Raw genomic sequence first — 19,594 nt, 5'->3', positions numbered from 1 at the left:
ATAAGTAAAAATAAGAATTAAAAGATCCTCCTAACAATTTAGAAGTTTAAGTTTTGAATGTGCTATTCATTAAGACTGGGGTACGCCAAGAGAAACTACATGGTTTATAGGCAACTAAGTTGAATGCATGCTTACTGAGCGGCTGTAGCTCAGTCCATAGGGACTAGGAAACCAGAGGGTTGCCGGTTCAAGTCCCCATTCAGACCAGGTATGGAATTTGGACTGGTAGCTGGAGAGGTGCCAGCTTGCTTCCTGGGCCAATGCATTAGTGATGTGCCATTCACAAACGATGAAGGGACCAAAGTTGTTTTTACATTTTACCAAATCTCACTGCCTGCCCCAGATCTGCAGCGCCAGGTTCATGCTAACACAAGCGCTTTGCAGCACTTCTGCCTCCTCCTGTGGTTGTGACAGTTACAGCAGCAGCTGCAGGATGCACTGACAGCTGTTTCACTGAAAACCCACCAAACATGCTTTTATTGACACTTTTATCCAGCATGTGTGACAGGCAAGCGCGCATACTGATCGGTATTCCCAGATGACTATTAACCCTTACAAAAAAGAAAGATATGGCTCCCATCAAAGAGCCGTAACTCCCATCGGTCCTGTTTGTGCATGTGTGTGTATTTTGAGCCTGTGTGTTTGTAATGTGTATAATGTACATCTCCCCCAGGGATGAATAAAGAAGAAATCTAAAGTGATTCTTTCTCAGCAAAAAAAAGAAACAGAAAAAAGTGTGAAATCAATTTAAGATCAAGGCATATGATTTTTCCCCCCCATGTCTCTCAGATGCCAATCTGGAGTCCTTTGTGCCACATTGAACTAAGGCCAGCGCTGTGTAGTTGTGTTGACACACATCAGGGGCTTTTCTGAATTGGACCTTCCACTGGAAGAAAGGCAGCAGAGGATGGTCTTTGTCTCCGAGAGGGAGAGAAGCTCTGAGCTCCTGATGCCAGAGTGGAGGATGACGCGGATGATGTGATGGATGCTGCTTGCGGCGCCTGATACCTGTAGACCATTAAACAAAACAAATTACTATGATCACTGGGGGAAAAACAGATCACTCTCTTCAGCATTTAAATGAGAGTTCTGTGGTCAGGGAGGCTCAGAAGATTGTGAACAACCCAGCACACACTTTGAAACCAGAATTTGAGAGATGTTGACATTTCCTTCTGGCGGATGGTTCAGAATTGCGGGTTAAACTGATTAATTAAACCAAAAAAGGAGTCATGTCATCTTCCATCAACATATAAAAACAGCAACAAGTAGCATTATATGATATGATTGTAACTTGATTATATTATCTTGTTTGATTATACCTAGTTTTATTATTTGAAACTATTGTCTTTTTACCACCTTTTATTTTTTTTAAAGGACTTTACTTGACATTCAGAGCATTAATATACCGGCAAACAACTATATGCCATTAAAAAACAACCGTATTTCATGTTTTGGGCGAGAGCTGTGTGGAGACATTCCCAGCCCACTTTTTTTTCCAGTATTTTGAGTAGAGCATCTTGTGCACCTTGAGCAACATGTGGATTTAAGCATGTTTATGCATGAGTATGTGACGTTCACAAGTGTGTTGTGTGATGCATTGGCATTGTGATGCACTCATGACAACTTTTCCTGTGGGATAATAAAGTATATCTTATCTTATTTAAGATGAAATATGTTTAATTGTACTGTCTCATATCACAAAATGACCAAATGTATCTAAAGGGTTTAATGAGGTTGAGCAATAGCCATATATTAGTCCAGTACTTATTAAACAAGTGCTGAGTCTTCTGGCATTTTAAAGTCTTTACCGGTGGATTTGCATGTTAAAAAATGGTATTTTTGGGGAAACTGGTCAACAGAAATGTAAAGTACGCATGGTATGTAATAAAAGGGGGAAAACATGCATGCATGACACTTTTTTAGTGCTTTAAAATCCACTTTCTGTACTGATAAGTACACAAAGACAGTACTTACTTAACAGCACTAACACATTATAAACTGTATTTCAGAATTGACCCAGCATCCGTGACAGTTCTTCATATAACTTTGCGACTGAAGTGTTCAGTCTTATTCTGAACTAACGCCTCTAAAAAAGAGAACTTTCAGCATCTGTAAGCATGTCTTTCTTTCTTAGCAGTTCTCTCACCAGGATTGGGATTTCCTGACCCGTGATGCTGCCGTGCTCCTCTCTCTGATGGGAACAGTTGCCAGAAGATTCTGCATCAGCATTGGAGAAAAGGCTCTCTCCAGGTGAGCGCCATTAAGGTTCAGGGCGAACATGGTCGGTGGAGACATGTCTAACTCCAGCAGCATTATATTTTCAGCCTGCAAGAACAGATACAAGTAAAGTTGGAGTTATAATAGTATGATTAAATATGGAAACATATATATATATTTTTAAGTAAGAAGCCTCTGTCAGAGTGTGAACTATATTGTACTTTTGGAAATAATGCTGTTAAAACGCATAATAAACTGCATTCCTTGCTATTATTTGAAATCCAGCCATTATTGGAGTGCTGGCTTTTATTTCTACAGTATTTTTTTGACATAGTTTTATTAAATTGATGGTTCACTTGCACAAGATGCAACTGTTAAAGCTCTGAATGGTTTCCATGGCTACAACCATCTTCACATCCTCCAGCTCCAACAAGGAGGCTGTGAACATGGAAGCACGGTGCGCAAGACCACGATTTCACATCTCCATCTCTGCTGTACTTTTTTGCCAACTGTCCAAGCACTGACCTGGTATCTAGATGGCGCCCCGGTTGCTGTGGAAACCGCCATCTGTGCGTATTGGCTGATTGGCCTCTTGTATCCCACAGCTGAGAGAGGCCTTCTCTTGACCTGAGTGGGTGCACTGGGGTAAAGTCGTGGGAAAAGAAGGGTTTGTATTCAGTTTAGTACACATGGAGGTTAAGATGCAGGCTTCTGGAAGCTCAAGAGCTCCATATATGGTCAACTGGTCAGCTGCCACCAGAAATATCTCCCGTTATCTTCCGTCGAGCTGTCTCAGTAAAGACAAATACCAAGGATGTCTGGTGTTCCTGGTTTTCTCGGTTTGTTTCCTGGAGAGTCAGGACTGCATACATTATCTATAGCATGTAAGGTCAGATTGCCTTACAGCTTTTCTGTGTATGCTTTAAAAAAAGTATGACTATGCCGACTCCTAGCGGTTGAACCAAAATAGACGGAGTAATGTAAAAACTTTGAAAGATGCTATCATCACAGTTATACATAAGTAAACTCTGTTTAAATCTATGACTTTTTAAATGATGAAGGTTATTGTTTAATTATTTTTTTTCTGTGTCCACTTTCAGTTTATTTAATCTATTTATACTTCTGTTACTGATTTCCTACCTGCAGATTCATGCAGGTGTAACATATGGAGGTCAAAAGAACCAAAACAGCAATAGCAGAGTTAATGTTTTTTTTTCTCAAGTTTTAAAGAAGCACTACAAAGGTATACAATTTACCTTACAGCTGCATTGCATTATGGTCTATTTACTATAGGTCAGTGGTTCCCAAACTGTCAGATGGACTCGCACATCCTTATCCGATGAGCACAAGTCGCACAAGTCACACCTGTCATGTTCTAAATGTTCCTATGAATGGATCATAACCTGGATGTTATGTCAATGCCTGGTTTGCTTTGGTCAATTGTATTTGTACCATAACTATTTTGGAGTGGCACAAGCTGGACATTTCATTACTCTTAGCTATTTCAACAGTTTATCCATATTATTAGCTAATTATTTCATCCATTTACCATTATTTTAGGTGACTATTTCCGCTTCTCTGCGCACTTGCTAACTCGTTTTTACACACTCTTGCAACATGTGGTGTTTATGTGTTACAGCTGATTCAAGGTGATGGGCATCTTATTGATTACCGTCAATTCACTAAAGATCAGCATCACACAATTGTAATTCTATTTGGCTGTTTATTTTCCTCCTGAACAAAAATATGTAGATATATCCTCAACTCAGCTATAGTTGGGGAAATGCACGAGTACCCCCTGGTCAGGAGTCACTGCTGTAGGTAACTGAGGGTGCAGACTCTCCCCAGTAGGTCATTTTTATACTCTACTTGATTCATTTAGAATTAGTTTTGGAGTATTTTCTTTCTCTACCGTACCTCTCTGATGGGATGACAGGCTGGAGTCTCCACTGATCCTCCTCACGGTCAAAGTGCAGCCTGTTCATGATCTTGTTCTTTTCCTCTGGAGGTATAAAGTTCTCAATCAAGAGATGTCTGCAATGTGAAACACAAATATGTGTCAGCCGAGCTCACTGGCAGCACTCCATTATTAACAACCACAAAATCAAATCAGATAGTTTCACTACTTTACAGAGAAAAAAAACAATACCAGAATAAATGTAACAAATATTTGGTAATGTAACAAATATTTGGTATTAAAATGACACAGTACACATAAATCAAAAGCCATCAAATAATAGAGATCATCGACATCAACAAACAACTTTCCAAGCAACAACAAAAACGTTATTTCCACACCTAGTTAAAGGTTCTAATTGATCCCTCTCTGATAAGAAAAACATCTTATTAAGAACAGAATGCTTTGAAATGCCGTTGATTTGTCTCTTCAGCATAAAATATCTAGAAATGCATTGGGTATAATCTGAACAATCAAAGACATGGTGAAGCATATATATTGCCAAATTTCACAAAAGCAAAAAAAGTATGAAGAGGAATTAAAAAAGATGTTGTTCACTGTCATCGAAAGAAAAATCTCCAATATCAGATGTTTTATAAACCACATTTCTGCAAAAGTCAGTACACAACTGACACCATCCCATATGTGTCCAAAGACTATATTTAGTATGTTAAAGTATAATGTGTTCTGGATGGTCTTGAGATCTGTTATGAACATACTTACAGTAGTATCTAACAGAACAACTTTGGCATTTTTGGATCACATGAAAAATCACACTTTTATCAACAGTCCAAATTTTCAGGGTAAACACTAACATTGTGTTTAATAAATGTCTGTTACGCTCATAGACTGTTACATTTTATGTGTGCATACCTTTGATATTCAACTTGTTATGAGTTATAACAAGTTGTTATGAGTGTATCCATATAAAATACTTGACTGTGCTCCATGTAGTTTCTGAGATGCAGCTGTTTTCTTATCATACTATATTTAGTCTTTGGGCACATGGCACTACTGCTTTTTTTTACCTAGAATATAATAAAATATGTAGAAATACCAGGAGTCCCATGTGCACAAAGACTAAATATATAACAAGAAACAAAGATGTCAGTTGCAGGCACAAATGAGTTATTTGCAGCAAACATTTTACAACAATATGATAAAGTCTGACAGCATCCAGGTAAAAATCGTTTCCACAAATAAACTATATTATTATTTTTATTATTAAATGGTTGAGATATGTAACTCTTTATGACCACTGTGTTGTAGCAACTTTGTCATGATTAATACATGTTGTGAGCTCTTAAATGGCAAAATCTCTGTCTTTATATGCACGGGAATGATGGAAATAAGCTAGAAAGCCACATATGATGTGAGAAAAGTAGACATTGTGGCTACTTACTTGTACTTGAGTTCTCTGGTGAGTTCAGTCTGTGTTTGTTCGAGCTCCTGTCTGATTATGATGTGTTCATCATAGACATCTCTCGTCTCTGCCTTCACCAGCTGTAGTTTAGCATACAACTGTACAGAAAAGGAACAAATACAAAATGTAAAGCTGTACTGGACGAGATGTTTATATAAAAACCAAACACTAGGGGCCTAAACCACCAGGAAAATGTGTGTGTATATATACATAAAGGATATGATACTCAGCTATTTTTGGCATTAACACTGCATATTTACATTGCAAAAATAAATGTATACTGCATTATTATAGTATTACTAACACTATTGTTATATATTGTAGTATGCATATTTACACTTCATTTTTATTTCTATTTCTCTATATGTATTTTTGCTATGTATTGTAGTAGATTGTACATGTGTTTACATATTTCTCATTTCTATTTCTTATGTTTCTATTCTTGAATGGGAGCAAATGTAACAAAGCCAACAACATAAGTGAAAGAAATGTAATTATTCCAAAACACCCAGAAGCACGAGCTGTGTCCAGAGAAACCCGCACCCACCAGTGTTGCCTCTCCTGGGGAAGTCTCTCTTGAAAAAGAAGGATTCTCAATTGCAAATAACTGCTTCAATTATGATTTATTGCTTCTGTGATAACAGCCTCGGGACACATCCGCGGGTGAGTCATCTTACCCTCTTCAGCTTTTTTGTCTTGTGTTCCACCTCCTGCTGCAGGGAGGAGAACGTCTCTCTCATTTCTAAGGTCTCCTCGTCCTGCAACATCATCTCCTGCTGGATCTCTCGCTCTCGTCTTATCTGCAAATCAGAACATTCAGCTTTGCTAAAGATGAATGGCACGCCCTTAAAATTCTCCTTACCATGAATGGAAACACAAAAGTAAGCAGGAAAAAGCATTACAGCCTATATTATTGTTGTTTTTTTACATACTTGTTCTGCAATTTCTTGCCTCTTCAGCTCCAGCATCTTTTGCTGTTCATTGGTGTGATCAATTATAGTTTTTCCTCCCACTAACAGTTTGCTCTCCATAGTCTGTGAACAAAGACATACAATTAATTATTGATGTAAATTTCTTTTGTTCTGCCATTCCCATTTATCAGACACTGTACTGTATTATGATCTTCACAGTACCTTATATTTCTCAATGATCTTCTCCAGAGCATCTTGATCCCAGTGCATGTCCTGTACACTTTTTCTGTTTTCAATCAGGTGCTTCAGCTTCTCACCGCTCCCCTGGCAGGTCAGAGCCTTTGGGATGTCACCTCCATCTTTCATGCGATGTCTCACCTCGGGTTCCTCCTCAAAAGCATTCCACACGTCGGCATCCCTCTCTCTGAGCATCTCCTCTTCCATACCGGCCATGCTTTTACTCAGTCTTTTGCTGTTCCTTCTCCTCCTCCTCTCCTTCACCAGCATCCCTCGCTCCTCTAGTTGGGCTTTCAAGCGTGCAATCTCCGCCTGAAACTCCCTCAGCAGGGCATCTTTGGGATCCTCGTTAATCCGAGGTTTGTTCTTTATGTTCTTGGCCCGGTTGGCGTACCTCAGAGTGGCCAGGGATTCTTCAAAGTTCTTGTGCGAAGGCCCCACCGTTGCTATCATGACTGTCTTTGCGTTGCCACCGAGTGAGTCCTGGAGTAAGCGGGTCAGTTTGGAATCTCTGTAAGGGACGTGGGTGCTCTTCCCATCCACCAGGGCCGAGATGACGTTCCCCAGTGCTGAGAGGGACAGGTTGATTTTGGCTGCTTCCTTAAGTCGCTTCCCTTTGGCACCTGTCTTGCTCTGGCGCTCACTGCCTGCCAGGTCAACCATGTTCAGCTTCCCAACACGGATGTGGTCCTCACCATCTGGCCCCACTTCACTACACTCCACAGTTATGAGGAAAATGGCATGAGACCGAGAGCTGTGTTCATTCATGTTCGTGAACCCCACTGACCTGGACTGGTTGCCTAAGTCCATCACATGTTCAATCTCAGTGGCATTCTTTGTCACCACTGAAGACAGATCTTTCACATAAACACCAAAGTCAGGATTTTCTTTAAGCTCCAGTTTCTTGTTGTTATCTTTGCACAGCAGATCTCGGATTTCCTCCTGGTAGATCTCAAGGTAAGATGACCTCACCAGGTATTTCTGATTCTGAGTTCTGGAGATTTGTGTAAAAATGTGCTGAAATGAATTTGGGATGACCCCTCTCATCTCTGGGTCGCTTGAAACCCCGTGCATGGTGTGTGTTTTACCTGTCCCAGTTTGTCCATACGCAAACATAGTCCCGTTGAAGCCGTGGAGCACGGACTCCACCAGAGGTCTCGCGGCATCATCATAAATGTTGCTTTGTTTTGAATCCCAGCCATACACAGCATCAAACGTGAATACTTTCATTGGCTCATCAGGTGGTGCCTTTGGGTTCCTGAGGGTGATCTGCCCCAGTCTGTCATCAATCTGCAAAATGTTTTCACAGCCCGCTGTCTCCTCTCTCCTGCTGAATGGCCGGCAGCGGACCACCACCCTGACTGCCTCGCAATGTTTGGCTTTTGACATTTTGGTCAAAAAAATTAAAAAGTATCCTCACCACGTTAAAAATACTTTTTATTCGGGCGGTGTCCACAATGTTGTTTCTCTGTGCAGGTGCGGCAGAAAGCGGTCAGCCACTCCTCATGTGAGCCGCTTTCACCATCATGAACCATGAACGCAGCGTCTCCTCCGCCCTGAGCATCCCTCCGAAAACAAGCGATGTCACGGGATGTTAAAAGGATGCTGCTGAGCAAAAAAAAAAACACCCAGACGCCCCGGCCCAGCCCGCACAGCCCACCGGCGGAACACACCCTGCTCTGCGGACAATGGAAATAAGACATGTGACCTGAGCAACGAATGGGATTGGACGAAATGTTCCCATGGTACACAGCTATGGTCTCGTTCTGTAAACGTGATAAATGACCCTCCGAACTGACACTTGAACGCACCTTGAGAGAAAACGCAGGTTTGATTCAATACCAAAAGTTTATTCAGGCTTAACCTTTACAACATCGCTCAAACCAGGCCAGAAAGTCTTTAATGTACAAAAAAAAGAGACTGTCTTTGAACCATGCTGGTAGACATTCATTATCCTTGAAAATTCATTTGCCAGTTGCAAAATATTTTTAACTTCTCTACATCTGCAATGTGTGAATAATTAGCTTCTACCATTCATACATCCTCATCAAGTAAATCAATAATGTTAAAGTACAAAAAAACATCAAATTCTGCTGACATTACACACTCACTTGCCACTTTATTAGATGCACCAGCTAAAACAAATAATACAGCAGTCCTGCATAAATGTACTGTTCAGTCTGCTGTATTAGACTGCAGTAGTTTGAACTAAGTGCACCTATAAACTGACAACATGAGCATATTTTCAGCGTGTTTGCCCCCACTCATGATATAAATGTTAGGCACATTCTAGTGGCAGACTGGAGGTCAATTAAAAGCTACTGGCACACACGGCGAGTCGGTCACTTGTGAAATTTCTTGCTTGAATCTTTTGCATGATCGAGGAGGAGCTGGCACGGTGTGAACTGATTCCCGTAGACTGCTTCGAAACGCCTCATCTTCTCCACCAGCTTGTCGGCACCAAAGGAGTCCACGAAACGGAACGGTCCTGAAAGTGGTAAATTATGATGTTAGAAATATAACGACAGGATACATGTGTTTTAGGGTTGTTTTCATTTCTCTATGGAGAGGTGTTTAATAAAGCCAGATCACTGGTTAAACCAGGCTTATTTCAGTAAATAAGGCTTATTTTCAGAAGATTCTGTCTCATAAAGCAGGTTTAAACAGGTAGGAAACATATTTTTCCAGACTGCACTTGTATAGTTTTCAGGTCTGAGTTACTGAACTATAAATGACACTGGATTAACAGGTGAATTGGTCAATTCTTTTTTTCCAAAAATGCTTTGTGACTACAAATCCCGGGCTTTCAAATTCACATGAAACATAGAACAAAAGAACTCTCCTTATCCTCTTTTCATTGACAGAGGATGCAGCCTCGGAGCACAAGCGTCTCAAATGACCATGACTAAGGTTGAACTCTGACCTCCAAGGCAGGGGGGGAATCCCAGCCCAAACACGGCCCCGATGTCTCCTTCCAAAGGGTTGGCCAAAATGCCCTCCTGCAAACACAACACGGCCTCGTTGACGAATCGGGAGATGAGCCTGTACTGCACATCAGAGTCTGAGGAACTGTAAAAAAGATTCACAGGTAAGAATACAGTATTTCAAGAGTTAAACATGTTAAAATCAGTTAGATGTAATATAATATCATGGCTCAAAGTCTCATTTTGTCAGGCCCATTGGAGAACAAAAAAGTGTTGAAATCAAAAGCATTTTTTTTATTGGGGGCCGACCGATATGGGATTTTTGAGGCCGATGCTGATAGCAATTTTTCGGAGGGGGGGGGGGGGGGGGGATATATATATCATAGTTTATTGATATGGCGGCAATTAGAGTGAATTTTTGAGATGGAATGAAAATACAACTTTTCTATGAGAATTATGCAACGATTTTGCACCAATATGACAAATGTATTAAAGAGGTACTGCACAATTAAAACATGTTTTCAGAGCTGTAAACTAAATTATATGAATGTAATGTGGTGAAACACAACTGAACTCAAACTCAATGCTGGTATTAATATTGCCATTTCTTTTTTTTTTTTTAATTTAATTAAAATTGGCATTTTTATGGGTTGAAAATGGCTCAAATAAAAAGCTAAATAAACATAAGGTTCTATAATAGCAGCAGACCGATATATCAGTCTGGGTCTAATTTTTATACATGCAATGAACTCAAGTAATTTTACAAAAGACAAGTTTTATAGTTGTCCAGTGTCAACTTACACAGCCGGATTGGGTGTCATTTTATATTTCTCAAGGATATCTCCAATTTCTGGGTTCACTTCTTTGGTCTTGAGTCCCGGCTGGTAGATGTAGCAACCCTTTCCTGATTTGCGGCCTTGAGAATAACAAAGCAAGGATTAATACACCTCATAAAACAAGTACATCAAACTCAAGTACTTTATCCAACTAACACTGGGCACAATTCTTTGATGTGACCTACCCTTGAATCCCTGGTCTACCATGGTCTTCAGAACCTCCACATTTCCACCACCAAAGCGGGAGCCGAAAGCTTTGCCGAGGTCCTCAGCCACGTGGGCGGCGACGTCAATACCAACTTCATCAGACAGTGTGGCCGCACCCACAGGGAACCCAAAGCCTGTTGTGAGTGCATCTAACTTCTTGGGGTCAACTCCTTCCTGTAAGTGCAAATGGATAAATTAATTATACAGTATGTTTAACAGCTATCCAAGAATAATGAATACGCTTTGTTCAAATGTGCCGACTCTGTCCGTCTTGAGCCCTAAATCCTACTACTACAGTACATAACAAATACAGTGTTCACGGCTGCATTTACGACTGCAGTAAAACTACTAACCTGAAGTACTCGTACTGCTTCAGCCAACATCGGAGCCAGGCACCTTGTTGTGTAGAATCCAGGTCCATCCTGCAATTAAATTAGTGTAATTTTACACAATAGTGTAGTGCAATAACGTTCATATTATTAACATGCATCATCATGGTTGTCATTACTTAAAAACTACTGCTATGATAAATATTTTTGTGGAATCACCTTCAACTACTTTACAACTTGTTCGAACAGTTAAAACTATATTTAGTGGTTAGTAAGTACACAGGGAAAGAATAAACAAATATGACGTTAAACCTCACCCCAACAACTATGATGACTTTGCCCTGCTTCAGGCCGACTGCCACAGCAGAGGCTGTAGTGTCCTTTGACGTCTGATCAGTGGTTATGATCTCCAGGAGCTGCATCTTGTCCACTGGAGAGAAGTAGTGCATCCCAATCACCTAAAGACACACAGAAAATATTCAGCAACATTGTTTTCTTTCATTTAGAAGCACTTTAAAACTACAAGGCCCCCAGGTCCAAACCTTGTCTGGTCTCTTGCTGGCGGCAGCAATATCCTTGATGGGCAGTGCAGATGTGTTGCTGGCAAATATGCAGTGAGGGGAAACCACCTGCAAGCAAACGTTTGTTAAGTTGTTGTTCAAAGTCACAGCTGATAGTTACAACAATACTGCTCTGGATTTAATGCTTAATAGACTGATATTTATAACTAAGGAGTACATTCTTTTTGTAACAAAAGGTCTATTGAGCCCATTTTCAGTCACACTTACAGCCTCCACCTCCTTCAGGACTGCATGCTTGATGTTAATGTCTTCAAAGACAGCTTCAATAACCATATCGGCCTTCTCAAAGCCGCTGTAATCCAGCTGGCCAGTCAAGTTGGACATTATAGAGTCTCTCTGAAATGATGTGATGCTCTTCTTTTTGGTCTTGTCATTGAGCCTTGTTTAAAGTAAGACACATATTTTAGGTTCCAACACAATTATGCTTCATCATATGCAAGCCACTTTCAAATATCATATTTCATAGCTGATTTGAAAGATTATTCTGTAGACTTGCACTATGTCTAGACAAATTTACAGTCAGGATGTGAACTTGCTGTTGAAAAACATCCTCAATGTAACAACTAATATTTAAATTCCTGATATGATAACCCACCCTTTGAAGACTTGCTGCTCTCCCCTGGCCAGTCCAGGCAGAGCGGTGTCTTTCAGGACTGTGTGCACACCTTTGTCCACAGTTACCTGGGCGATACCTGCTCCCATCAGACCTGCTCCCAAGATGGCAAGGGTCCTAGTGGTAAACAACAAAAACAGACAATTAGTAGATTACGGGAAGACTCCTATACTTATTTTAAACCAAAGCGAAGACTTGGGCTCATGGATGTATTGAGAGAACCGGAAACAGCGCTCGAGGCAGAACCCTGTTCATTCCTATGATAGTTCAACTACCGTGTCTAAACACACAGATGATCAACCCTACTTCCATCAAACTTCTGCACTGTAGGGCCAACAGAGCAGGCGCACTAGAGACTTCTCACAGCCGAGCCACCTACTTCCAGTTTAACTCTCTGACTAATTAATTATTAATGGTGCGACTCTTCTCGACTTTCAAAATGTTATCGGACCGAATGGATCAAATTCTAATACTAACACTAAGTCATTTTGCAGGGGCTTGCAGTGCTCAAATATATTTGGGCCAGATGGCATCAAGTGGAAGCAGAAGTTGTAATCCCACCATTTGTCTCCTGTTTTCCAACATTGTAAATCAGACCTGGCTTTGTCATTAGTGCCAACCCAGTATTTAACCATAACCAAATAAACTAGCTTGTAATATCAAATGCAGGTTAACCAGCTCAATATATGAAGATTATAAAAAACTTACTTCACTTCTCTTTGAGGAGTTCCAAAGCGGTTCTTCTTGCATGCAACTTGACCCTGGTAGAGACCAATAAGGGCTGCCGACTCTGTGGTTTTTGCCAACTGACCAAAATTCTGTGGCAAGCATGAAAATTGGTGATGTTCACTTGCACAATGTACTACTGTACAGTATATGCCAAGGATTTAGCCAACAAAACTTACCTGAGACTCAGCCAAGTATCCAGCAGTGGGGCCTTGTTCCACTCCAGTCTTCGCACACTGAGAAGGAGAGATGGTGGAGAAAAATTAACATTAATTTAAATATGAGAACAACAAAGCAGAGAAAGCTAGAGACTTGAAGGCTATTGCAGAATTTTCCAAACCAATTATTAAAAAATAAAATTGCACACTGGTTTGTCTCCTTTTACTTAAAATTGCCAATAATTTGAAAACAGGCTTTAAAATGAAATAACATAGTGCTTTCGAGTTATTGCTTAGGCGGAGTTTTTACTTACTTCAATTATTTTCAGGGGTGCTGGATAAAGTCCCTTGCTCTGCTTCATAACTTTACCGTGGACAGTTTTGTAAATCTGATTCCGCACAAACTCAAAGCTCATAACGTAGTCTTGAATTTCTATGGAGAAAGAACATTAGGATTAATGTAGGATTTCATTTAGTCATAATGAAACCAACTAAAGGGAAAAGAATGAGACAAATGCTCAATAATTGCAGCACAACTTACTCTCCATCCTGCCTTTAGCTTTGTGGAGAGGGATCTTCTTATTGACAATCCCTCTGGCGTATTCAATGGCAACTTCCTCAAGGTAGTCTATTGTTCTTTCTTCTGGACTCTTCAGCCCAGGTCCTGTATTAGGAGCAGAAATATCATAAGACTCATGACAAGATCATTTTATCAATTCATTCTAGCCTAAAGATCCACTGATGCACAGTAAAATACCTTATAATCAATCAGTTACATTGCGTTCTGAATTACTAAATTACTAAAGATTACACTTTCTGCAGGTGGTAATATTTTAGAACTTGCCATTTGAAGCAGTTCAATGTTTTCTAATAATGTGTAGATCAAGATATCTTACCTAGGGGGTCTACAAGTTGGTTGACAAGCCCCATCTTCTTAGCTTTATCTGCTCGGATGTTTCTTCCAGTCAGCATCATGTCAAAGGCATTAGGCAGACCAACCTACAGGTAATAAAAGGAAACATACGTGAACTGATTTATCTTAAATATTGAGTGTGTTGTTGTGCGTTTAGAGTACAATTCTTTTTTATGTTATGGACATAAATTAGTCATAATCCTGCGCTTTGAAAGACAGGGTTGCTAAATGACAAACTGGGCAGGGGGAATAATCTGTTTGCAGGATCTCCAAGGTGCACGTAAACATCTTAAACCAATTATGAGCATTAGCCAGATTATTTTGCTTCTTGTCTTGTCCTGACACAAGATATAACGATCTGCATCATTCTGCAGTGTTTGTTTTTTGTACTTAGTCAAGTAATTTAAATAGGAAATTTAGGGACTGTAACTCTAGACCTTTACTAACCATTTTGGGGAGTCTCTGAGTACCACCAGCTCCAGGTAGAAGACCCAGCATTACTTCAGGAGTGCCAAGAACTGTTTTCTTGCTCTTTGTTGCAATTCTGTACTGGCAGGCGATGGCAAACTGAAATGCAAAAAGGACCCATTAGATAAGAAATTACTATTTTTATCAGTCAACCTAGTCAAATAGTTTCACTAAAGTCAAGCATATTCTGTATTTGGTTGTTGAAATTACTTTTTGTTACCTCTAAGCCTCCTCCTAAGCACGAGCCGTTGATGGCAGCAACAATGGGTTTAGGAGACTTTTCTATCTTATCAAACATCTTCTGCCCTTCCTGAGAAAGTTTGGTGACCTCTTCCGCATTGTTGCAGGCCTGAATCATACTGTAACAGATGTGAAGTTTATCAAAAGAAAATTCAAGGCATGACCATTTTTGACAAGTCATTCAAGTATAGTAAAATATCTTAATTCAAAGGATGCATAATATAAATTTGTGTTGTGTTTCAGCAACAACGTTTTAACATAAAACAGGTCGTGATGAGACAAATCTGTTAATTATACTGTACAAGAAATTAAAGAAGAAGTCAAAATGGCATGATTAAGGTACCACACACACCAAAATAAATTGGCAGTGGATTTATGACATTTATCTTACTTAATATCAGCTCCTGCAATGAAGCATCCCGGCTTTGAGGAGATGAGGACGGCACTTTGAACAGCATTGTTGGCCCATACTTCATCCATTACTTCTGCCATCTCCTTTTGCATTTGGACTGACAGGGTGTTAACCTGGAGGGGAAAAAATGACCTTTAAACCCACATAATTCAGAAGTGAAAACTGTCACATTTTCAATCTTAATGAGCACACACCTTGGAGTTTGGGTCGTTGATCCGTACGACAGCAACATCGCCCTTGACTTCATAGTTCACATGGCTTCGGGCTAAAAATAGAGAAGGAAGATACAGTACAGTGAGAAAATAATTGTGTCAATGGACAAGGTGACCTATTTTTACCCATGTATATATATATATATATATATATGTGTGTGTGTGTGTGTGTGTGTGTGTGTGTGTGTGTCTGTGTGTGTGTATTTTGGAATTACCTAGCATGGCGGGAGCTACTGAGAAGGTGCGAAAGGTACCACCTGTATGGAAGGATATGACAGTAAGTAATACATTATTACAGTTACGTATCTAATACTTTATAAGTCATTTAAACTCCTTCACATTGCTGCTAGCTGCTTCACCCTTACGTCCATATCATAAACACTACATTAAGCCTTAAACACTATCTAAACAAAACTGTCTGCGTGCAACGTGCACATGAAACGTCACATAATATCTCCATGACCTCAGCCGGTCTCAGTCAGGCTGTGCAACCCAGTGACTAAATGACCCTTCACCTACATTCCCCGACTACCATTCAGACAGAAAGAGACAACAGTATCCAACACAATGGCGAACAAATGGTGCAAGTCTTTTTATTACTGTCTATGGTGTCCTAAAGGAAACATTTTTAAAGTCAAAAGTGAAAGCAAACAGTCTAAAACTTTTATTTTGAAGAGAGTAGCCGTCAGCTAACGTTAGCTAGCACACATAGCAAGTTAACAACCTTTGCTCGTTAAAAAACCCTCTACTCTCAATGAATATCATTGCTAAACTTTTGTTGAGATATGTTTCCTGAAAAAAAAACAGAAAAATGACACCGCATATGTCTGCATAAGGAGCTAACAGCTAATTAGTCTAACAGCTAATTATCCATCTAACGTTACGGCACCTGGAGAAGGTCGAAGTTTCAGTATCATTCTCTCGCGGTTGTTTCTTTATTGTTGAAACAACAAATAAGTTTATTTTCTACCTGAGGAGAGAGGGTATCTCCGTGATGTGAATCTGGAGAGAACACCAAGGGCTCGAACACCAGCCATGTCGGGAGCGGAGGTCAGTACAGTGTGAAGCAGAAGTGAAGCTAGCTAGCTAGCTGTCACACTGGGGCACGGCAAATAGTGTGGCACTTCCGGAAAACGGGACCAGTCAGATCAGAAGCTGATTGGTGCTCATCAAAAGCTCCCGCACGCCCATTGGCTGATTCTGTAGAACTCGCAGCTCATTGGACGGTTTTTTTATTAAACCAAATCAAAGCAGTAGCGCCATGCTGCCACAAGGCATAGGCAAAAAACAGTTTGAGAGACTTCAAACTGTAAATGGACATAATCAAAATAACTGTGTGCACTAGGAAATAAGTGCATTTTAAAACAATGAATAATATGTATCCATCTAAAAATTTTCTACACCACAGATTTTGTAAAAAAAAAAGGGAATTGAAACCACAACATATATCTTTAGTACCTGTTTATATACACAGAGTTTCTGAATGGTGGAGAAAAACCTGTTGACAGTTTCTGGACCGAGCTTTACAACTAATGAACTTACTCTCGGCACCACAAGGGGAAATTCAGAAGAAAATTACATGGTGAATGTGTGGATTATATTGGGGATGTTTTTTATTCATAAAAACAAACATTTAAAAATATCACCTCCTAGTGTTTAAGAGAGAATTTAACACATGTACGAAATCCCTTGATAAAATGACAAGGAAGAAAGCAACAGTTTGAATTAATATTATACTTAAATATAGGTTATCTAACGTGTACTAAGCCCCTTTTCTGAAGAGAAAAAGACAATGACACAATCCCTGTTTATACAATTATCTGTGGTATTTTAAAACAATGTTACAAAGAAACACTTCAAATATAAAATTGTGATTTCCCTTAGTTTTGTTTATTCTTTAGTTGCTTTTTGTTTTGTTTGCTGCTTAACCTTTTATGTAAATCTTACGTCTGTCTGAAGAATGGATTCACTTGTTTAACTGTACTACATACAATGTACTGAATTTTGAATTACTGAATAAACAAAACTAGGACAGTGGTTCTCAAACTTTGTACATGAGGTACCACCTCAGAAAAGATCAGGCTGTCTCAAGTACCACTACTAAAACCAATGTTAAAATACACTATTCAGCTACGGACAGGAAGGTTTTTTCCTATTCAGAAGATCATTCATTGTTGTCTGTCTTCAGCCACAGCCTCAAAGCATTGGAAAGAAACCCATGTGAAATGACAAGTAAAATATTGGACAAGTAAAATTATAACAGTTTTACGAAAAGTAAAGGAAAACATATAAAATGACATTTGAGTAATATAAGTAAAAGATTATTGAAAGCATTAACATTTAAGTATCATTTTCAAGACATGTAATTGAAGATACAGTGCAGTAGAGGGAGTTTAATAAAAAAGCAGCGGCAAAAATAAAAGTCTTCTTTAATTTAAAAGAACTGAGAGTTGCAGCAGTTTTCTGGAAGTTTGTTCCAGATTTGTGGAGCATAAAAACTGAATGCTGCCTCTCCATGTTTAGTCCTGACTCTGGGGACACAGAGCAGACCTGTCCCATGTTTAGTCCTGACTCTGGGGACACAGAGCAGACCTGTCCCATGTTTAGTCCTGACTCTGGGGACACAGAGCAGACCTGTCCCATGTTTAGTCCTGACTCTGGGGACACAGAGCAGACCTGTCCCATGTTTAGTCCTGACTCTGGGGACACAGAGCAGACCTGTCCCATGTTTAGTCCTGACTCTGGGGACACAGAGCAGACCTGTCCCATGTTTAGTCCTGACTCTGAGGACACAGAGCAGACCTGTCCCATGTTTAGTCCTGACTCTGGGGACACAGATTAGACCTGTCCCATGTTTAGTCCTGACTCTGGGGACACAGAGCAGACCTGTCCCATGTTTAGTCCTGACTCTGGGGACACAGAGCAGACCTGTCCCATGTTTAATCCTGACTCTGAGGACACAGAGCAGACCTGTCCCATGTTTAGTCCTGACTCTGGGGACACAGATTAGACCTGTCCCATGTTTAGTCCTGACTCTGGGGACACAGAGTAGACCTGTCCCATGTTTAGTCCTGACTCTGGGGTGACAGATCAGACCTGTCCCGTGTTTAGACCTGACTCTGGGGACACAGAGCAGACCTGTCCCATGTTTAGTCCAGACTCTGGGGACACAGAGCAGACCTGTCCCATGTTTAGTCCTGACTCTGGGGACACAGAGCAGACCTGTCCCATGTTTAGTCCTGACTCTGGGGACACAGAGCAGACCTGTCCCGTGTTTAGTCCTGACTCTGGGGACACAGAGCAGACCTGTCCCATGTTTAGTCCTGACTCTGGGGACACAGAGCAGACCTGTCCCATGTTTAGTCCTGACTCTGGGGACACAGAGCAGACCTGTCCCATGTTTAGTCCTGACTCTGGGGACACAGAGCAGACCTGTCCCGTGTTTAGTCCTGACTCTGGGGACACAGAGCAGACCTGTCCCATGTTTAGTCCTGACTCTGGGGACACAGAGCAGACCTGTCCCATGTTTAGTCCTGGCTCTGGGGACACAGAGCAGACCTGTCCCATGTTTAGTCCTGACTCTGGGGACACAGAGCAGACCTGTCCCATGTTTAGTCCTGACTCTGGGGACACAGAGCAGACCTGTCCCAGAGGATCTGAGAGGTCTGGATGGTTCGTAGCTGAGCAGAAGATCTGAAATGTATTTTGGTCCTAAACCATTCAGTGATTTGTAAATCAACAGCTGTTGTAAAATGATTGGTTTAACCTTTTCAAACCAATCATTTTACCTCTGCGTACTCTCTTCCATCACAGTTTAGCTCATAATTTTTTCACAGATCTTAACATTTAAGTATTTTCTTCATTTAGATTCCTTTGTGAACCACCAGTTGTACAAATACCACAAATTGAGAACCAGTGCACTAGGATGTTTAAATAGCCTTTAGCTACACATTCAGAAAAGACGTTTGTTGTTTAACTTATCTGAAACTTACTGTCCTTCAGGGCAAATGCTAATTACAAATGTAAATATATATAGTCATTACAAATTTTAAAAAAAGCTGTGAGGACACATGAAATACATCAGCAATATATAATTCCAAATATCTGACTCAATATTTAATTTTCCTCTTTTCCATAATTATGTGTTTACCTCTTTCTGTTGAACTGTCCCTTAATAGATGTTTACCATACATTTAATCCTGGACATTTAACAGGAAAAAACAAGAAAAC

At 40.3% G+C, this 19,594-nt stretch overlaps 2 protein-coding genes across 2 annotated transcripts; both read right to left on the bottom strand.

The window, feature by feature from the left end:
* Positions 1-857: 857 nt before the first annotated feature.
* LOC310954788 (kinesin-like protein KIF3B) lies at positions 858-8,134 on the bottom strand (the record flags this gene model as incomplete). Its single annotated transcript, XM_083924471.1, has 8 exons — positions 858-1,008; positions 2,147-2,325; positions 2,743-2,857; positions 4,135-4,251; positions 5,577-5,695; positions 6,275-6,397; positions 6,530-6,631; positions 6,731-8,134. The coding sequence occupies 8 exons, from the start codon at positions 8,132-8,134 to the stop codon at positions 858-860; spliced, it is 2,310 nt and encodes a 769-aa protein (XP_083780597.1).
* Positions 8,135-8,584: 450 nt separating this feature from the next.
* hadhab (hydroxyacyl-CoA dehydrogenase trifunctional multienzyme complex subunit alpha b) lies at positions 8,585-16,468 on the bottom strand. The gene is made up of 20 exons (XM_083923614.1): positions 16,335-16,468; positions 15,580-15,621; positions 15,347-15,417; positions 15,132-15,265; positions 14,721-14,859; positions 14,480-14,599; positions 14,016-14,118; positions 13,661-13,783; positions 13,434-13,552; positions 13,141-13,197; positions 12,944-13,053; positions 12,218-12,352; positions 11,830-12,001; positions 11,584-11,670; positions 11,359-11,499; positions 11,066-11,134; positions 10,691-10,886; positions 10,471-10,585; positions 9,669-9,814; positions 8,585-9,233 (listed from the first exon to the last, which is right to left on the bottom strand). The coding sequence occupies exons 1-20, from the start codon at positions 16,399-16,401 to the stop codon at positions 9,088-9,090; spliced, it is 2,292 nt and encodes a 763-aa protein (XP_083779740.1). The 5' UTR covers positions 16,402-16,468; the 3' UTR covers positions 8,585-9,087.
* Positions 16,469-19,594: the final 3,126 nt, after the last annotated feature.

This window comes from Echiichthys vipera, assembly GCF_963691815.1.
Source record: "Echiichthys vipera genome assembly, chromosome: 12".
Classification (NCBI taxonomy): domain Eukaryota; kingdom Metazoa; phylum Chordata; class Actinopteri; order Perciformes; family Trachinidae; genus Echiichthys; species Echiichthys vipera.
This window is presented reverse-complemented; position numbering and strand designations above follow the sequence as displayed.